At 40.5% G+C, this 15,488-nt stretch overlaps 1 protein-coding gene across 2 annotated transcripts in view; it reads right to left on the bottom strand.

Annotated features, from left to right (window-relative positions):
• Positions 1-15,488, bottom strand: part of LOC123723750 (galactose-3-O-sulfotransferase 2) — a 62,075-nt gene that overhangs the window by 18,883 nt on the left and 27,704 nt on the right. The window contains exons 1-2 of one of the 2 annotated variants that reach the window (XM_045721844.2): positions 8,294-8,653; positions 7,194-7,313 (exon numbers count right to left, since the gene is read on the bottom strand). In XM_045721844.2, coding sequence (XP_045577800.1) covers positions 7,194-7,313; positions 8,294-8,316 — 143 coding nt within the window. In that variant the 5' untranslated portion in view covers positions 8,317-8,653. Of the gene's footprint in view, positions 1-7,193; positions 7,314-8,293; positions 8,654-15,488 lie in introns of those variants that run through there. The other variant, XM_045721846.2, reaches the window with a different exon arrangement.

The following is a 15,488-nucleotide window of genomic DNA, read 5'->3' as shown; positions in this document are numbered from 1 at the left end:
CATTACCACTTTAAGAATAATGAATTTGTTATTCAAATTATTACATTCTAAAATACAGTTGAAGTCGGAAGTTTACATACACTTAGGTTGGAGTCATTAAAACTAGTTTTTCAACCACTCCACAAATTTCTTGTTAACAAACTATAGTTTTGGCAAGTCGGTTAGGACATCTACTTTGTGCATGCATTACACATGTCATTTTTCCAGCAAAACATTTCTGAGCTACAAATTCAAGCCCCTTGCATTGTTTAACATTGCAGGTGTAACATGGAGAACAAACTTTATTTGTCATGTTATTTCATTACCAGATCATATTGTCAATAAGTCCACTAGGCTATGTAATTTGTTGTCATTATATCCAGAATAATTAACAGGAAGAGGGTTGGGTGTTGCGCAATAGTCTATCCTACACACTTGCGCACAGTAGACTCGTGTCCAATCCGAGGCACAAAAACATACGAAAACATGAACTCATTACCTTGATGCTTTCTCTATTAAATCTAACGAGACCCTGCTGTAAATCAAGCAGACAACAACAGATGATCAACCTCAATTCGCTAGGGATATTAGATCCAACGTGAATCCAGGCACAACTCTCTACACTTGCGTAACAAATGAGACACCAAGATATTCTGGACATTCCTCGCGAACACCTTTTTTTCCAGCACTTGGGCTGTTGTAGAATCTCTTGCACTATCACAACAGCTATCCGTCACTTGGTTGTCATTCTGAAAATTCCTTGCTGGATCAGATGATGATGTGTGAAAATATCAGGGCGTAATTAAACAGCTTGACACCTAAAGTGAATCCAACAAGTAAACTATTATGCATAATTATTGAAGAGCCGCTTTAATGATAGTATTGATTTAGGTTTTAAGTATCAAGGTAAGGTGACTTTCAGTTAGAATTATTCTATTTTTCAATTACATTAATTATTTTGGATTTGCATTCCCATTAAACTGTTTTCACCACATAACATAAGAAGACACAAAATGTTAGTTACACTGCATTTCTGAGATCGCTATACAAAAACACTGTCCAACAGCTAGATCCATGATTCTTACAAGGTTCAAGTTCAATGTCTAATTTAACTGATTAATGCTTAACTTGTTATGGATAGGGGGCAGTATTTTCACGGCCGGATAAAAAAACGTACCCAATTTAATCTGGTTATTACTCCTGCACAGAAACTAGAATATGCAAATAATTATTAGCTTTGGATAGAAAACACTCCAAAGTTTCTAAAACTGTTTGAATGGTGTCTGTGAGTATAACAGAACTCAAATGGCAGGCCAAAACCTGAGAAGATTCTGTACAGGAAGTACCCTGTCTGACCATTTCTTGGCCTTCTTTGCCATCTCTATCCAAAACAGGGGATCTCTGCTGTAACGTGACATTTTCTAACGCTCCCATAGGCTCTCAGAAGGCGCCAGAACGTTGAATGATGACTTTGCAGCCCATGGCTGAAAAACAGTAGCGCATTTGGATAGTGGTCGATCTGAGAACAATGAGACTGGTGCGCGCGTGCACGAGACGACTCCATGTTTACATTTTCAGTCTTTGAACGAAAACAACGACTCCCAGTCGGAATAAAATCGCATAAAAATTGATTTTAAACAGCGTTTGACATGCTTCAAAGTACGGTAATGGAATATTTTGACATTTTTTGTCATGATACGCGCCGGGCGCGTCACCCTTCGTTACCCTTCGGATAGTGTCTTGAACGCACAACAAAACGCCGCTATTTGGATATAACTATGGATTATTTGGAACCAAAACAACATTGGGTGATGAAGTAGAAGTCCTGGGAGTGCATTCTGACGAAGAACAGCAAAGGTAATCCAATTTTTCTTATAGTAAATCTGAGTTTGGTGAGTACCAAACTTGGTGGGTGTCAAAATAGCTAGCCATGATGGCCGGGCTATCTACTCAGAATATTGCAAAATGTGCTTTCACCGAAAAGCTATTTTAGAATCGGACACCGCGATTGCATAAAGGAGTTCTGTATCTATAATTCTTAAAATAATTGTTATGTTTTTTGTGAACGTTTATCGTGAGTAATTTAGTAAATTCACCGGAAGTGTTCGGTGGGAATGCTAGTTCTGAACGTCACATGCTAATGTAAAAAGCTGGTTTTTGATATAAATATGAACTTGATTGAACAAAACATGCATGTATTGTATAACATAATGTCCTAGGAGTGTCATCTGATGAAGATCATCAAAGGTTAGTGCTGCATTTAGCTGTGGTTTGGGTTTATGTGACATTATATGCTAGCTTGAAAAATGGGTGTCTGATTATTTCTGGCTGGGTACTCTGCTGACATAATCTAATGTTTTGCTTTCGCTGTAAAGCCTTTTTGAAATCGGACCGTGTGGTTAGATAAAGGAGACTCTTGTCTTTAAAATGGTGTAAAATAGTCATATGTTTGAAGTTTTCGGATTTTCGAGGAGTTTGTATTTCGCGCCACGCCCGTCATTGGATATTGGAGCAGGTGTTCCGCTAGCGGAACGTCTAGATGTAAGAGGTTGATATAAAGACAACTTAAACTGCCATAAATGCGAGGACAGAAAGTCCTTGCATTTTGGACTTTCTGACTTTCTGTTAAAACATCGACCATGATAAAGTGTTAAACACAGGTTTAAATCAACTCCTAAATTTGATGGAATATAGCTATGATCCCCCTTATATCTTAATGTAATGACATGAAATAAATTGGCAGATTATTAGCAATGACTTATCAACAGCTGTAACAAGTTGTCCAGTGTAGGAAATCCTCACTGGTACCCTAGTTTATAGAAAGACCCATATAGATACTGTAGTTATTTACTGGACACACTTCTATCCAAACAGTTGGGTCACTCTAGAAGACAACACGGACCAGGTCACTTAGCATGCTTTTTTCTAAATACAGTTACATTTTAAAAAAAATGTGCATGGGCTGCGTCATGATCCAACGCATCTGCCTATTTCAGCCTTCGCATCTATGATGGAAGGTGGCCGAGCTACGGCAGTTTTTGTCAAGACCGTGAGACACACAAAAAAATCTGTCTTCTCACGAAAACACCTGTAGCGTCCAAACGGTTTGACCTACAAACTTTATGTAAAGATGAGACTCTCACGAACATGATGGTGTTCTCCGTTTTGCTCTACAACCCCCATAATGCTAAGTTAAGGCTACCAAGCTTGCTAGGACAGAACAGATACAACTTCAATTAGCACTGAGGTGTGAAGTGAGAGGTGTCAAAGCCTTTGAGCCCAACAATGGCAGGAGAGTCTCACAGCCTACCCACCCAAATCCAGAAGCCTTTGAAGCACCCTCCTGCTGTTCAGAAACCATCCCCTGGCATTTTCTACACGGAATCTGCCTCCAGGAAAAAGCTTATCCCATGTGGGTGTGACACTGCTGCTTGGATTCCACCTGGCGATCTGTTCACTGTCTGCCCTGGCCTGTCTCCCCGTCTGGTACAGGTAACCCCGCCATACTCCCCCCTCTCTCCCAAGCTTTCGCTCACCTCCAGCACACACACACTGTTGGGGCGAGTGACTCTGAACTTACAATGGCTAGCCCCAAGTCGTTATATTTTATTTTTTGTTGTGCTTTATGCTATTTGCCTCATGACTCCTGCATGCTTTGATGACTATGAACTTGCTTGTTTACCCAACCGTGGGACAGACTATGTTTGTTCCCATACTCGGGACACCTCTCGCCGGCTTTATATTCATATTACCTGATGAGATTGCTGTACAATATGATCTTGCCATCTAATGCACATTCAAATGTCATAAATCAACACTGCAAAGCTATCCCTGTACTGTGCCTTGATTGTATTACTGCTGATGATATATGGAAATGTGCATGTACACCCTGGCCCATCTACTGTTGCTAGCCCCAATTCTGACTTGTGCTCTGATATCTGCTTCACTGATTTCTGCTCTCGTAAAAGCCTGGGTTTTCTGCACGTTAACACTAGAAGCTTATTACCTAAAATGGATCAATTGAAAGTGTGGGTTCACAGCTCCAATCCAGATGTATTGGTCATTACTGAGACGTGATTAAGAGTGTTTTGAACACTAATGTTAACCTTTCTAGTTCTAACCTTTTTCGGCAAGACAGATCTTCCAAAGTTGGTGGAGTGGCAATCTTTACCAAGGAACACCTTCAGTGCTCGGTTGTCTCCACCAAGTCTGTCCTCAAACAATTTGATTTGCTGGTTTTACGCAATAAACTTTCAAATAACTCTTCGTTGACTGTTGCTGGGTGTTATCGTCCTCCATCAGCACCGGCCTGTAGCCTACCTGCCCTAAGCTCTCTCCTGGCTCCTTACACTACGTCTGAATTTTTCCTGCTAGGTGACCTAAACCGAGGACATACTTAAACCACCTGACCAAGTCCTAAAGCAATGGGACTCCTTAAATCTTTCTCAGATTACTACCAATCCCACAAGGTATGACTCCAAACACCCAGAAAAGGCTACTCTCCTTGACGTTTTCCTCACAAATAATCCTGATAGGTATCATTCTGGTGTTTTCTGTAATGACGTTAGTGATGACTGTTTTACAGCCTGTCTTCGTAATGGCTGCTCAGTGAAACGACCTGTCCGGATTTGTCATAGATGCTTGCTAAAACACTTTAATGAGCAAAACTTCCTTCATGACCTGGTCTCTGTAAATTTGAATAGAATCAGCTTGATCCCCTCTATCGAAGACGGTTGGACCTTATTTTTTCATATTTTCAGTGGTATTGTTAACCTGTTGGGGATAGGGGGCAGTATTTGCACGGCCGGATAAAAAACGTACCCGATTTAATCTGGTTACTACTCCTGCCCAGTAACTAGAATATGCATATAATTATTGGCTTTGGATAGAAAACACCCTAAAGTTTCTAAAACTGTTTGAATGGTGTCTGTGAGTATAACAGAACTCATATGGCAGGCAAAAACCTGAGAAGATTCCTTACAGGAAGTGGCCTGTCTGACAAGTTCTTCTTCTTCTTGGCTCTGTTTATTGAAAACTGAGGATCTTTGCTGTAACGTGACACTTCCTACGGCTCCCATAGGCTCTCAGAACCCGGGAAAAAGCTGAATGATGTAATTCCAGCCTCTGGCTGAAAAACATTAGCGCGTTTGGATAGTGGCCGGTCAGAGTACCATCAGACTGAGGCTCGTGCACGAGGGGATCCCATGTTTTTAGTTTCTCTCTCTTTCAACGTAAACACGCTTTCCCGGTCGGAATATTATCGCTTTTTTACGAGAAAAATGGCATAAAAATTGATTTTAAACAGCGGTTGACATGCTTCGAAGTACGGTAATGGAATATTTAGAATTTTTTTGTCACGAAATGCGTTGTGCGTGTCACCCTTCTTTACCATTCGGATAGTGTCTTGAACGCACGAACAAAACAGAGGATATTTGAACATAACTATGGATTATTTTGAACCAAACCAACATTTGTTATTGAAGTAGAAGTCCTGGGAGTGCATTCTGACGAAGAACAGCAAAGGTAATAACATTTTTCTTATAGTAAATCTGACTTTGGTAAGGGCTAAACTTGGTGGGTGTCTCAATAGCTAGCCCTGTGATGCCGGGCTATCTACTCAGAATATTGCAAAATGTGCTTTCACCGAAAAGCTATTTTAAAATCGGACATAGCGAGTGCATAGAGGAGTTCTGTATCTATAATTCTTAAAATAATTGTTATGTTTTTTGTGAACGTTTATCGTGAGTAATTTAGTAAATTCACCGGAAGTTTGCGGGTTCTGAACGTCACATGCTAATGTAAAAAGCTGGTTTTTGATATAAATATGAACTTGATTGAACAAAACATGCATGTATTGTATAACATAATGTCCTAGGGTTGTCATCTGATGAAGATCATCAAAGGTTAGTGCTGCATTTAGCTGTGGTTTGGGTTTATGTGACATTATATGCTAGCTTGAAAAATGGGTGTCTGATTATTTCTGGCTGGGTACTCTGCTGACATAATCTAATGTTTTGCTTTCGTTGTAAAGCCTTTTTGAAATCGGACAGCGTGGTTAGATTAACGAGAGTCTTGTCTTTAAAATGGTGTAAAATAGTCATATGTTTGAGAAATTGAAGTAATAGCATTTCTAAGGTATTTGAATAACGCGCCACGGGATTCCACTGGCTGTTGAGTAGGTGGGACGCTAGCCCATAGAGGTTAATCGAAGTATGGAGGTAGTTTTGTGCCAACCAAAATAAGGGGTTAAATATGTGTAAAAAAAAAATACTTAAATATTACTTGAGCTTTCTTATATGTCCTAGATATCGGCCAGACACTTCAAAACCTTATACCTTTATTATTATTTTTTTTACTGTCTTTTTTGCCATTTATGAATGTGTTATTCAATGTGTTTCCATGGGATAGAGTAGTTAAGGCCAAATTCAATATTTTATGAAATATTTTAGAAATATATATGTTTTATACTTGAAGGGGTCCTAAAATTAAAAATCATATAGCTAAATGATCCATGTTATGATCATCTTAAAACAATTCCACATGTTAGCTTAGTAGAACCCCCCAACAGCTTAGACTTTTAGAGGTTATTAATGAACCAAGACGTAACATACAGTACAAGGTAAGTCTCTATAATGTAGGTGCTACTACAATGTATTTTTCTTCTTCATTGTTTTGCTGATGAAAGCAATATGAAAAAAAAGAGAAAGGTGCAAATAGCAAATTGCTAAAGGTACAGGTGAAAGTTGACTGAACACAACATATTGCTGTATTGGTTGTTCCTATACTCCACCTCTTTAAGGAACACCTAGGATAGGATAAAGTAATCCTTCTAACCCCCCCCCCCCCCCCCCCTTAAAAGATTTAGATGCACTATTGTAAAGTGGTTGTTCCACTGGATATCATAAGGTGAATGCACCAATTTGTAAGTCGCTCTGGATAAGAGCGTCTGCTAAATGACTTAAATGTAAAATGTAAATGTATACTGGTTATATACTGGTTATGGACTGGGATAGGGAAGTTGATTCTATTCTCTACTGAAGAACAATAGAATAGAAAAAGAAGATGTCGTTTTCACAAAGAGCTGCAGAGTAGCTATAGCCTGATCCCACAAATGTTTGCGCTTTCTTGCCAACTCCAACGCTCATTGTCAAACAGGAGTTTGCAAAAACAGCAGGAACTGATCTGGGACCATGCTAGGGTGGAGGACCTCTTACCTTTTGTTGAAGATGACCCCCAGTAACTGTCCTGCGAAGGCGATGGCCACGAACACCAGCAGGGCCTTCCAGAGCCACATGGGCCCCACCCGATAGCGCCCCAGCCCTAGCCGCATCCTCCTGTGGAGAGGGAGAGAATTATAAATATTATTGTTATTTATTTCAGGGTCCAGAGCCACATGTGCCCCAGCCACATACCCTTTGTGTGTGTGTGTGTGTGTGTGTGTGTGTGTGTGTGTGTGTGTGTGTGTGTGTGTGTGTGTGTGTGAGACAGGGAGAGAGAATTGCATGGGTCACCAAACAAATATGATATAACAACACAAACTAATATAAGGGTTAGGCTCAGAGCCACGTAGGCCCCAGCCACATGCTCCTGGAGTGGGGCGGGAGAGGAAGGAGAAGGGGAGAGGGTATAAAGAGCAAGGGAGCAAGGGACAGAGAAATAAGGAGAGAGAGAGGAAGGGAAATAGAGGGAGGGAGAAAGATAAAGAAAGGTAGTGTGCGAGAGGCAGAGATAAAAACAAAGATAGTGGGTGGAAATATACTTCAATGTTCCCAGATGTTCAATCAAGCACAAAGGTTTTTCGGACTGAGAGGAGGCGAAGCTGTAAGCAATAACCACAGACAAGAACAGCACACTGCTGATTGAAAATGTATCTTTCTAGCTACACCACAGAATCGTAACAGACAGAGCGAAATCACGGATTTCAGTTTGTCACACAAGCGAGCATGGTGATGATGAGTCGACCTGCTAGTAAGTATGCAAGGCAAGCAAATGCTTAGCATGAGTTACATTGTGAGACGCCCTAATACAAATTATATAAACTGAATGCTCAATGAAGGGTATAGCCTAAGGAAGAGACATTATCGCACGAACGTGGGGGCCTTAGTTTGGTGGGATTCTCTTTTCAGTAGACCGACCATAAAAAAAACAACCACCGCTGTCTGTCGTTGTCACTGTATCAATCTCAGCTTCGGTTTCAATGAGAAATTCAGAGCCTTGCATCTATCAACCTCCCTTGTCCGATTCCGCTGCTGGCTCGGATTGCAATGCAAGCCCCGTCCCGGTCTCGACTGAACACAAACTCGGGTGTTCTTACCTCGCTCTCCGTTTGAAAGCCATGATAGAACCGGGCCGGTGGCGGTTTCCGTGGCGTGTTGCAGCGGTTGACGGCAGCAGGAGCCACCGTGCATCTCGAAGGCACGAGCCCTGGCCGTGCCTTTACCGAAAACCCACCGATCAAATCAAGCCATCGCTATAGATTAACGACTATTGTCTTCTTTATAAAATCCCGGAGGTTTTGCTTTACGGTTTTAGGCTACCGTAGGCTGCTACGTGACGCCCTCGCAGTGCTGTTTGTCAAGCTGCATTCCCTTTTATTATTGCGCCTTTCTCCTTGCTGGCTAGCTGCTCCTTCAGGGCTCTGGGATAAAAACAGGTTTGGACGGAGAGAAAGGGGTTGGCTTTGTGAGCGTAAATGTTTATGTGCAGGGTTGGGGGGGGGGGGGTCATGAGAGGCGGGGGAGTCACACACAAACATACACAGGGACACAGACACAGCATACACACACAAACAAGCGCGGGCACAGTGTCCGATACTGCAACCAAAAAAGTCACATTTGCGACCGTTTGACTTGGCAGTGGAACACACATTTTTAATTGGTTGCCAGGGTTCCAGTGAAAGACATGTACATGGTCACGTTTTTTTTATTATCATGATTTATTCAAACAGTAATGTGCAATTGACCCAAACTTTCTGAAGAAGCAACAACAGCACGGGAATGCCCCTGTCATGTCTGGGCTCGACATACAGGGGATGTTTTGGAAACCCGGATGATCAACCCGTCAGTGGGCAGCTAGGGCCAGTTAAATGTTTTTGTTGTTATTGGAATAATGCTATTTAAAAAAAAAATCTCTGCTATATAATTTATTTAAAAAACGGATGGATACCCGAAGCTGTTCGTTCATTATGTGTATTTATTACATGCGGCCTGCACACATACAGAGCACGGGCTGAGCTCTCAAACAGCATGGGGTAGGGAAGTAGGAAATGCTCCAAGTTATGATAAATGTTAAGGCAAGAATGGGTATGCAAACCAGGAATTTATGAACATGAAATACAGAAATATCTCATTTACATATGTAACCTTTGGCTGCAAGTATGGCTGTGAGTCTTTCTGGTAAGGCTCTTAGAGCATTCCACACCCGGATTGTGCAACATTTGCCCATTATTCTTTTCAAAATTCTTCAAGCTCTGTCAAATTGGTTGTTCATCATTGCTAGACAACTATTTTCAGGTCTTGACATAGATCTTCAAGTAGATTTAAGTCAAAACATTAACTCAGCCACATTCACTGTTTTCTTGGTAAGCAACCCGGGTGTAGATTTGGCCTTGTGTTATACGTTTTTGTCCTGTAGAAAGGTAAATTCATATCTCAATTAATCTCTCAACATAACACTTTGCATTCAGGACAAAATGTGAATTGCTTTGCCACATTTTTGGCAGCATTACTTTATTTCCTTGTTGCTAAACAGGATGCATGTTTTGGAAAATGTTTATTCTGTACAGGCTTCCTTCTTTTCACTCTGTCAATTATGTTAGTATTGTGGAGTAACTACAATGTTGTTGATTCATCCTCAGTTTTCTCCTATCACAGCCATTCAACTCTGTAACTGTTTTGGCCTCATGGTGAAATCCCTGAGTGGTTTCCTTCCTCTCCGGCAACTGAGTTAGGAAGGATGCCTGTATTGTTTTAGTCACTGGGTGTTTTTTCACCCATCTACCAATAGATGCCCTTCTTTGCGAGGCATTGGAAAACCTCTCTGGTCTTTGTGGTTGAATCTGTGTTTGGAATTCAGTGCTCAACTTAGGGATCTTACAAATAATTGTATATGTTGTGTACAGAGATGAGGTAGTCATTAAAATGTTTGTTAAACACTATAATTGCACACAGAGAGAATCCATGCAACTTATTATGTGACTTGTTAAGCACATTTTTATTATGTTGGCTTGCCATAACAAAGGGGTTGACTCAAGACATTTCAGCTTTTCATTTTTAATTAATTTGTAAAAATGCCGGAAAAACATTATTCCACTTTCACGTTATGGGGTGGCCAACAATCTAAATGTAATCAATTTTAAATTCAGGCTGTAACACAACAAAATTTGGAAAAAGTCAAGGGGTGTGAATACTTTCTGAAGGCACTGTATCCCTACCTGGCAGAATCATTGTCATGCCCTGACCTTAAGAGACGTTTTATTTCCTCTAGCTTGGTTAGGTCAGGGTGTGATGTGGGGTGGGCAATCTAGTTTTTGTATTTCTTTGTGTTTGGCCGAGTATGGTTCCTAATCAGAGGCTATCGTTGTCTCTGATTGGGAATCATACTTAGGCAGCCCTTTTTCCCTCCTTCAGTTGTGGGATCTTGTTTTTGTACAGCTCTGTGTAAGCCTGCAGAACGTAACGTTCATTTTCCTTTTCGTTATTTTGTTTAGTGTTCTGAGTTAAATAAAAGTAAACATGAGCACTTACCACGCTGCACCTTGGTCTACCCATAACGACGAACGTTACAATCATGATTATTTGCATCAATCCAGTGGCCATTTGTTTTGAAAACTCCAATTCCAAGTGCACTACAGAAACAGAAAACTTTGGAGTTTTCAAAACAAATGCGGGGAGCTGCCTTAATCGGCACCCGGGAAGCAGTTGTTTTGGGTTAACTGCCTTGCTCAAGCGTATAATGGCAGATTTTCCCACCTTGCCAGCTCGGGGATTCAAACCAGCAACCTTTTGGTTACTGGTGCCTTCGGAAAGTATTCAGACCCCTTGACTTTTTCCAAATTTTGCTACTTGACAGCCTTATTCTAAAATGTATTAAATGTTTTAAAAATCCTCAGCAATCTACACACAATACCTCATAATGAAAAAGCGAAAACAGGTTTTTAGAAATTTTCGCAAATTTATTACAAATAATAAACAGAAATACCTTATTTACTTAAGTATTCAGACCCTTTGCTATGAGACTCGAAATTGAGCTCAGGTGCATCCTGTTTCCATTGATCACCCTTGAGATGTTTCTACAACTTGATTGGAGTCCACCTTTGGTCAATTCAATTGATTGGACATGATTTGGAAAGGCACACACCTGTCTATATAAGGTCCCACAGTTGACAGTGCATGGTCAGAGCAAAAACCAAGCCATGAGGTCGAAGGAATTGTCCATAGAGCAACGAAACAGGATTGTGTTGAGGCACAGATCTGGGGAAGGGTACCAAACCATTTCTGTAGCATTGAAGGTTCCCAAGAACACAGTGGCCTCCATTCTAAAATGAAAGATGTTTGGAACCACCAAGACTCTTTCTAGAGCTGGCTGCCTGGCCAAACTGAGAAATCAGGGGAGAAGGGCCTTGGTCAGGGAGGTGCCCAATAACCTGATGGTCACTCTGACAGAGCTCTAGAGTTCCTCTGTGGAGAGGGGAGAAACTTCCAGAAGGACAACCATCTCTACAGCACTCCACCAATCAGGCCTTTATGTTAGAGTGGCCAGACGGAAGCCACTCCTCGGTAAAAGGCACATGACAACCCGCTTTGAGTTTGCCAAAAGGCACCTAAAGACTCTCAAACCATGAGAAACAAGATTCTCTGGTCTGATGAAACCAAGATTGAACTCTTTGGCCTGAATGCCAAGCGTCACCTCTGGAGGAAACCTGGCACCATGTGTCCCACATTATTATTATTACTAACTTTAAACATCAGCTATCTGAGCAGCTAACTGATCGCTGCAGCTGTACATAGTCCATCTGTAATCTACCTACCTCATCCCCATACTGTTTTTATTTACTTTCTGCTCTTTTGCACACCTACTTGCACATCATCATCTGCTCATTTATCACTCCAGTGTTAATCTGCTAAATTGTAATTACTTCGCAACCATGGCCTATTTATTGCCTACCTCCTCACGCCATTTGCACACACTGTATATAGACTTTCTTTGTTTCTATTGTTATTGAATGTATGCTTGTTTATTCCATGTGTAACTCTGTGTTGTTTGTGTCGCACTGCTTTGCTTTATCTTGGCCAGGTCGCAGTTGTAAATGAGAACTTGTTCTCAACTAGCTTACCTGGTTAAATAAAGGTGAAATAAAAAATAAAATAATTAATAAACAGGCCAGGTCATTATCAATTATAAAATGTTTTTATAAAAAAAAAATTGGTGCGACCAAATCATGTTCTGGTTCCATCAACTGAAAAAGTTTGTGGAAAAAGATAGTGTAGAACCCTGCACACAAAGATTGCTGTGCCCTGTGAGTTGGTCACACTCAGACTTCATGGATCTAGCCCAATGACTGTTAGGGGGCATTGTGTTGAAGCCCCCCGTGCCTCCTTCTTGGCACTCCCCCACCATTGTAAAAAATATTTAGGATGCTATAGAAATGCCTTTATTAATGTCTACATTCGTAATGTAGACATTTTGCCACATTTAGTCTATTACAGATCCCTTAATGCATACTTTTAAATTATATTATGAATCTAAACATAAAAACATACATATATACACTACCGTTCAAAAGTGTCACGTCCTGGCCAGTATAAGGTTAATTGTTTTGGTAGTTTGGTCAGGACGTGGCAGAGGGTATTTGTTTTATGTGGTTCGGGGTGGTATGTTTGTGTAAAGGGTGTTTGATTTAGTATTTCCGGGTTTTTGGTTGATGGTCTGTGTTTGTATTCTATGGTTAGTCTAGTGTGTGTGTTTCTATGTTTGGTTGATTGGGGTTGGGACTCTCAGTTGAAGGCAGGTGTTGTCTATCTGCCTTTGATTGAGAGTCCCATATATTAGGGTGTGTTTGTGTGTGTGATTTGTGGGTGATTGTTCTGTGTTGAGCTTTGCCTTGCCAGACTGTTTGTTAGTTGTTCGTTTTTCGGCTTTGTTATTTTGTATGTTCATTTTTGAAGATAATTAAAAATCAAGATGAGCATTCACGTACCTGCAGCGTTTTGGTCCTCCATTTCTACCAACAACAACCGTGACAAAAAGTTTGGTCACTTAGAAATGTCCTTGTTTTTGAAAGAAAAGCTATTTTTTTTGTCCATTAAAATAACATCAAATAGATCAGAAATACAGTGTAGATATTGTTAATGTTGTAAATGACTATTGTAGCTGGAAACGGCTGATTTGTAATGGAATATCTACATAGGCATACAGAGGCCCATTATCAGCAACCATCACTCCTTTGTTCCAATGGCTCGTTGTGTTAGCTAATCCAAGTTTATCATTTTAAAAGGCTAATTGATCATTAGAAAACTCTTTTGCAATTATGTTAGCACAGCTGAAAGCTGTTGTCCTGATTAAAGAAGCAATAAAACTGGCTTTCTTTAGACTAGTCGAGTATCTGGAGCATGAGCATTTGTGGGTTCGATTACAGTCTCAAAATGGCCAGAAACAAAGACCTTTCTTCCGAAACTCGTCAGTCTATTCTTGTTCTGAGAAATGAAAGCTATTCCATGCGAGAAATTGCCAAGAAACTGAAGTCCTCGTACAACGCCGTGTACTAGTCCCTTCACAGAACAGCACAAACTGTCTCTAACCAGAATACAAAGAGTGGGAGGCCCCGGTGCACAACTGAGCAAGAGGACAAGTACATTAAAGTGTTTAGTTTGAGAAACAGACGCCCCACAAGTGCTCAAGTGGCAGTTTCATTAAATAGTACCCGCAAAACTCCAGTCTCAACGTCAACAGTGAAGAGGCGACTCCGGGATGTTGGCCTTCTGTGCAGAGTTGCAAAGAAAAAGCCATATCTCAGACTGGCCAATAAAAAGAAAAGATGAAGATGGGCAAAATAACACAGACACTGGACAGAGGAACTCTGAAAAAAGTTTGCCATTCAACATTTGTTGGTAATTCACCCCCCTCATAAATTCTCAGAACACGTTTCTGAATGCTCAGCATAGTGTTTTTCACTGACGCTGCATACTCAATGTTAAAAACAAAATGGACTCCCATTGCCAATCTCAATCCCATGGAGATGTCCTCCGGCATGTAGCTCCTCTCCATCCAGGAAGAGTTGGAATTGGCTCTAATCCGCAAAGGGATTCCCTTCTATTCTTTTGGTAGGTAATAGGGACATTTACGCACTGTAAGTAAAAATATATATATATATATATATATATATATATATATATATATGGTTACTCAAGTCATATTTCAAACAGTATGTTAACAACTGAGCACCCCTTACACAGTATTATTACTAACTTTTCATTTATTTATTTGTCTGGTGAGAAATATATACACTGTCTGTAACGTACAGCCCACTTGGATCTTCTTTGAGGAGGTAGGGGAGGAGCAGAATGGCTGCAGTGGCCTCGAGACCTTAAATTTAAGGGTGTATAATAAAACGTCTGGATTCGAATGAATGGAATTAGAATGGCTGCATACTGTAAAGGGTACATGACAAATGTCATGACGGATTATTGAGACTGAGATCAGATGACTTAGTCAATTACATAACAATAGATTGTATTTTTATGCTGCTGGAAATGTCATGGAATAACCAATGTGAGAAGAAAACATCTAAGCCAGCACATTATGGTGTAAAAAGGTTATTAGTGTGTGAATTAATGTGAGTAGGAAAATTCAAGAATTCTTACATATCCCTTCCCTGTCTGTTCTCTCAACAAGGAGTACTTTTGAATGAGAGCGGTGCACACATGTATGGGCCGGGTAGTAGGGTACCTACAGCAAAATAGAAACATACAAGACTACATTTAAATTAACAATTTGGTTTGTAATCCAAATTACATTGATTAATGCTGTTGATTATCATCCAGTAAAAGTTAACTATGTGCTATGCTATCAGCTGCAGTGATTATGACAAGACAGTATGGAGAGGGAGAGTGTGGAGGACAGAGACAGGAGGAACAGAACACATAATAATCACACTGCAAATACATTAGACACAATCACAACATAAACAACATGAGTATTCGATATCAACTGCATCTCACTAATCTGATTGATTTATTCTTATTTTTGTCAAGTTTAACATAAACCTACAGTGGGTCATCTCTCTCTCTCTGTGTGTGTGTGTGGCCTTACCTGTTTGTGGATTTTGATACATATCTCTATCACAGCTCACAGCTCCCACTCTCTACAACTTTACTGGAAAGGGGCAGGATACAACAGGGACTAAAGGGAGGAGGATGGAAAGAGATGGTAAGATAATATTTTATGGGTTGAAATCGTTTTGTCAAGTTTACAACCAAGCTGGGTTGCAAGTCTAACATAACCTAGATTGG

This window comes from Salmo salar, chromosome 07 (assembly GCF_965601325.2).
Source record: "Salmo salar chromosome 07, fSalSal1, whole genome shotgun sequence".
NCBI lineage: Eukaryota > Metazoa > Chordata > Actinopteri > Salmoniformes > Salmonidae > Salmo > Salmo salar.
This window is presented reverse-complemented; position numbering and strand designations above follow the sequence as displayed.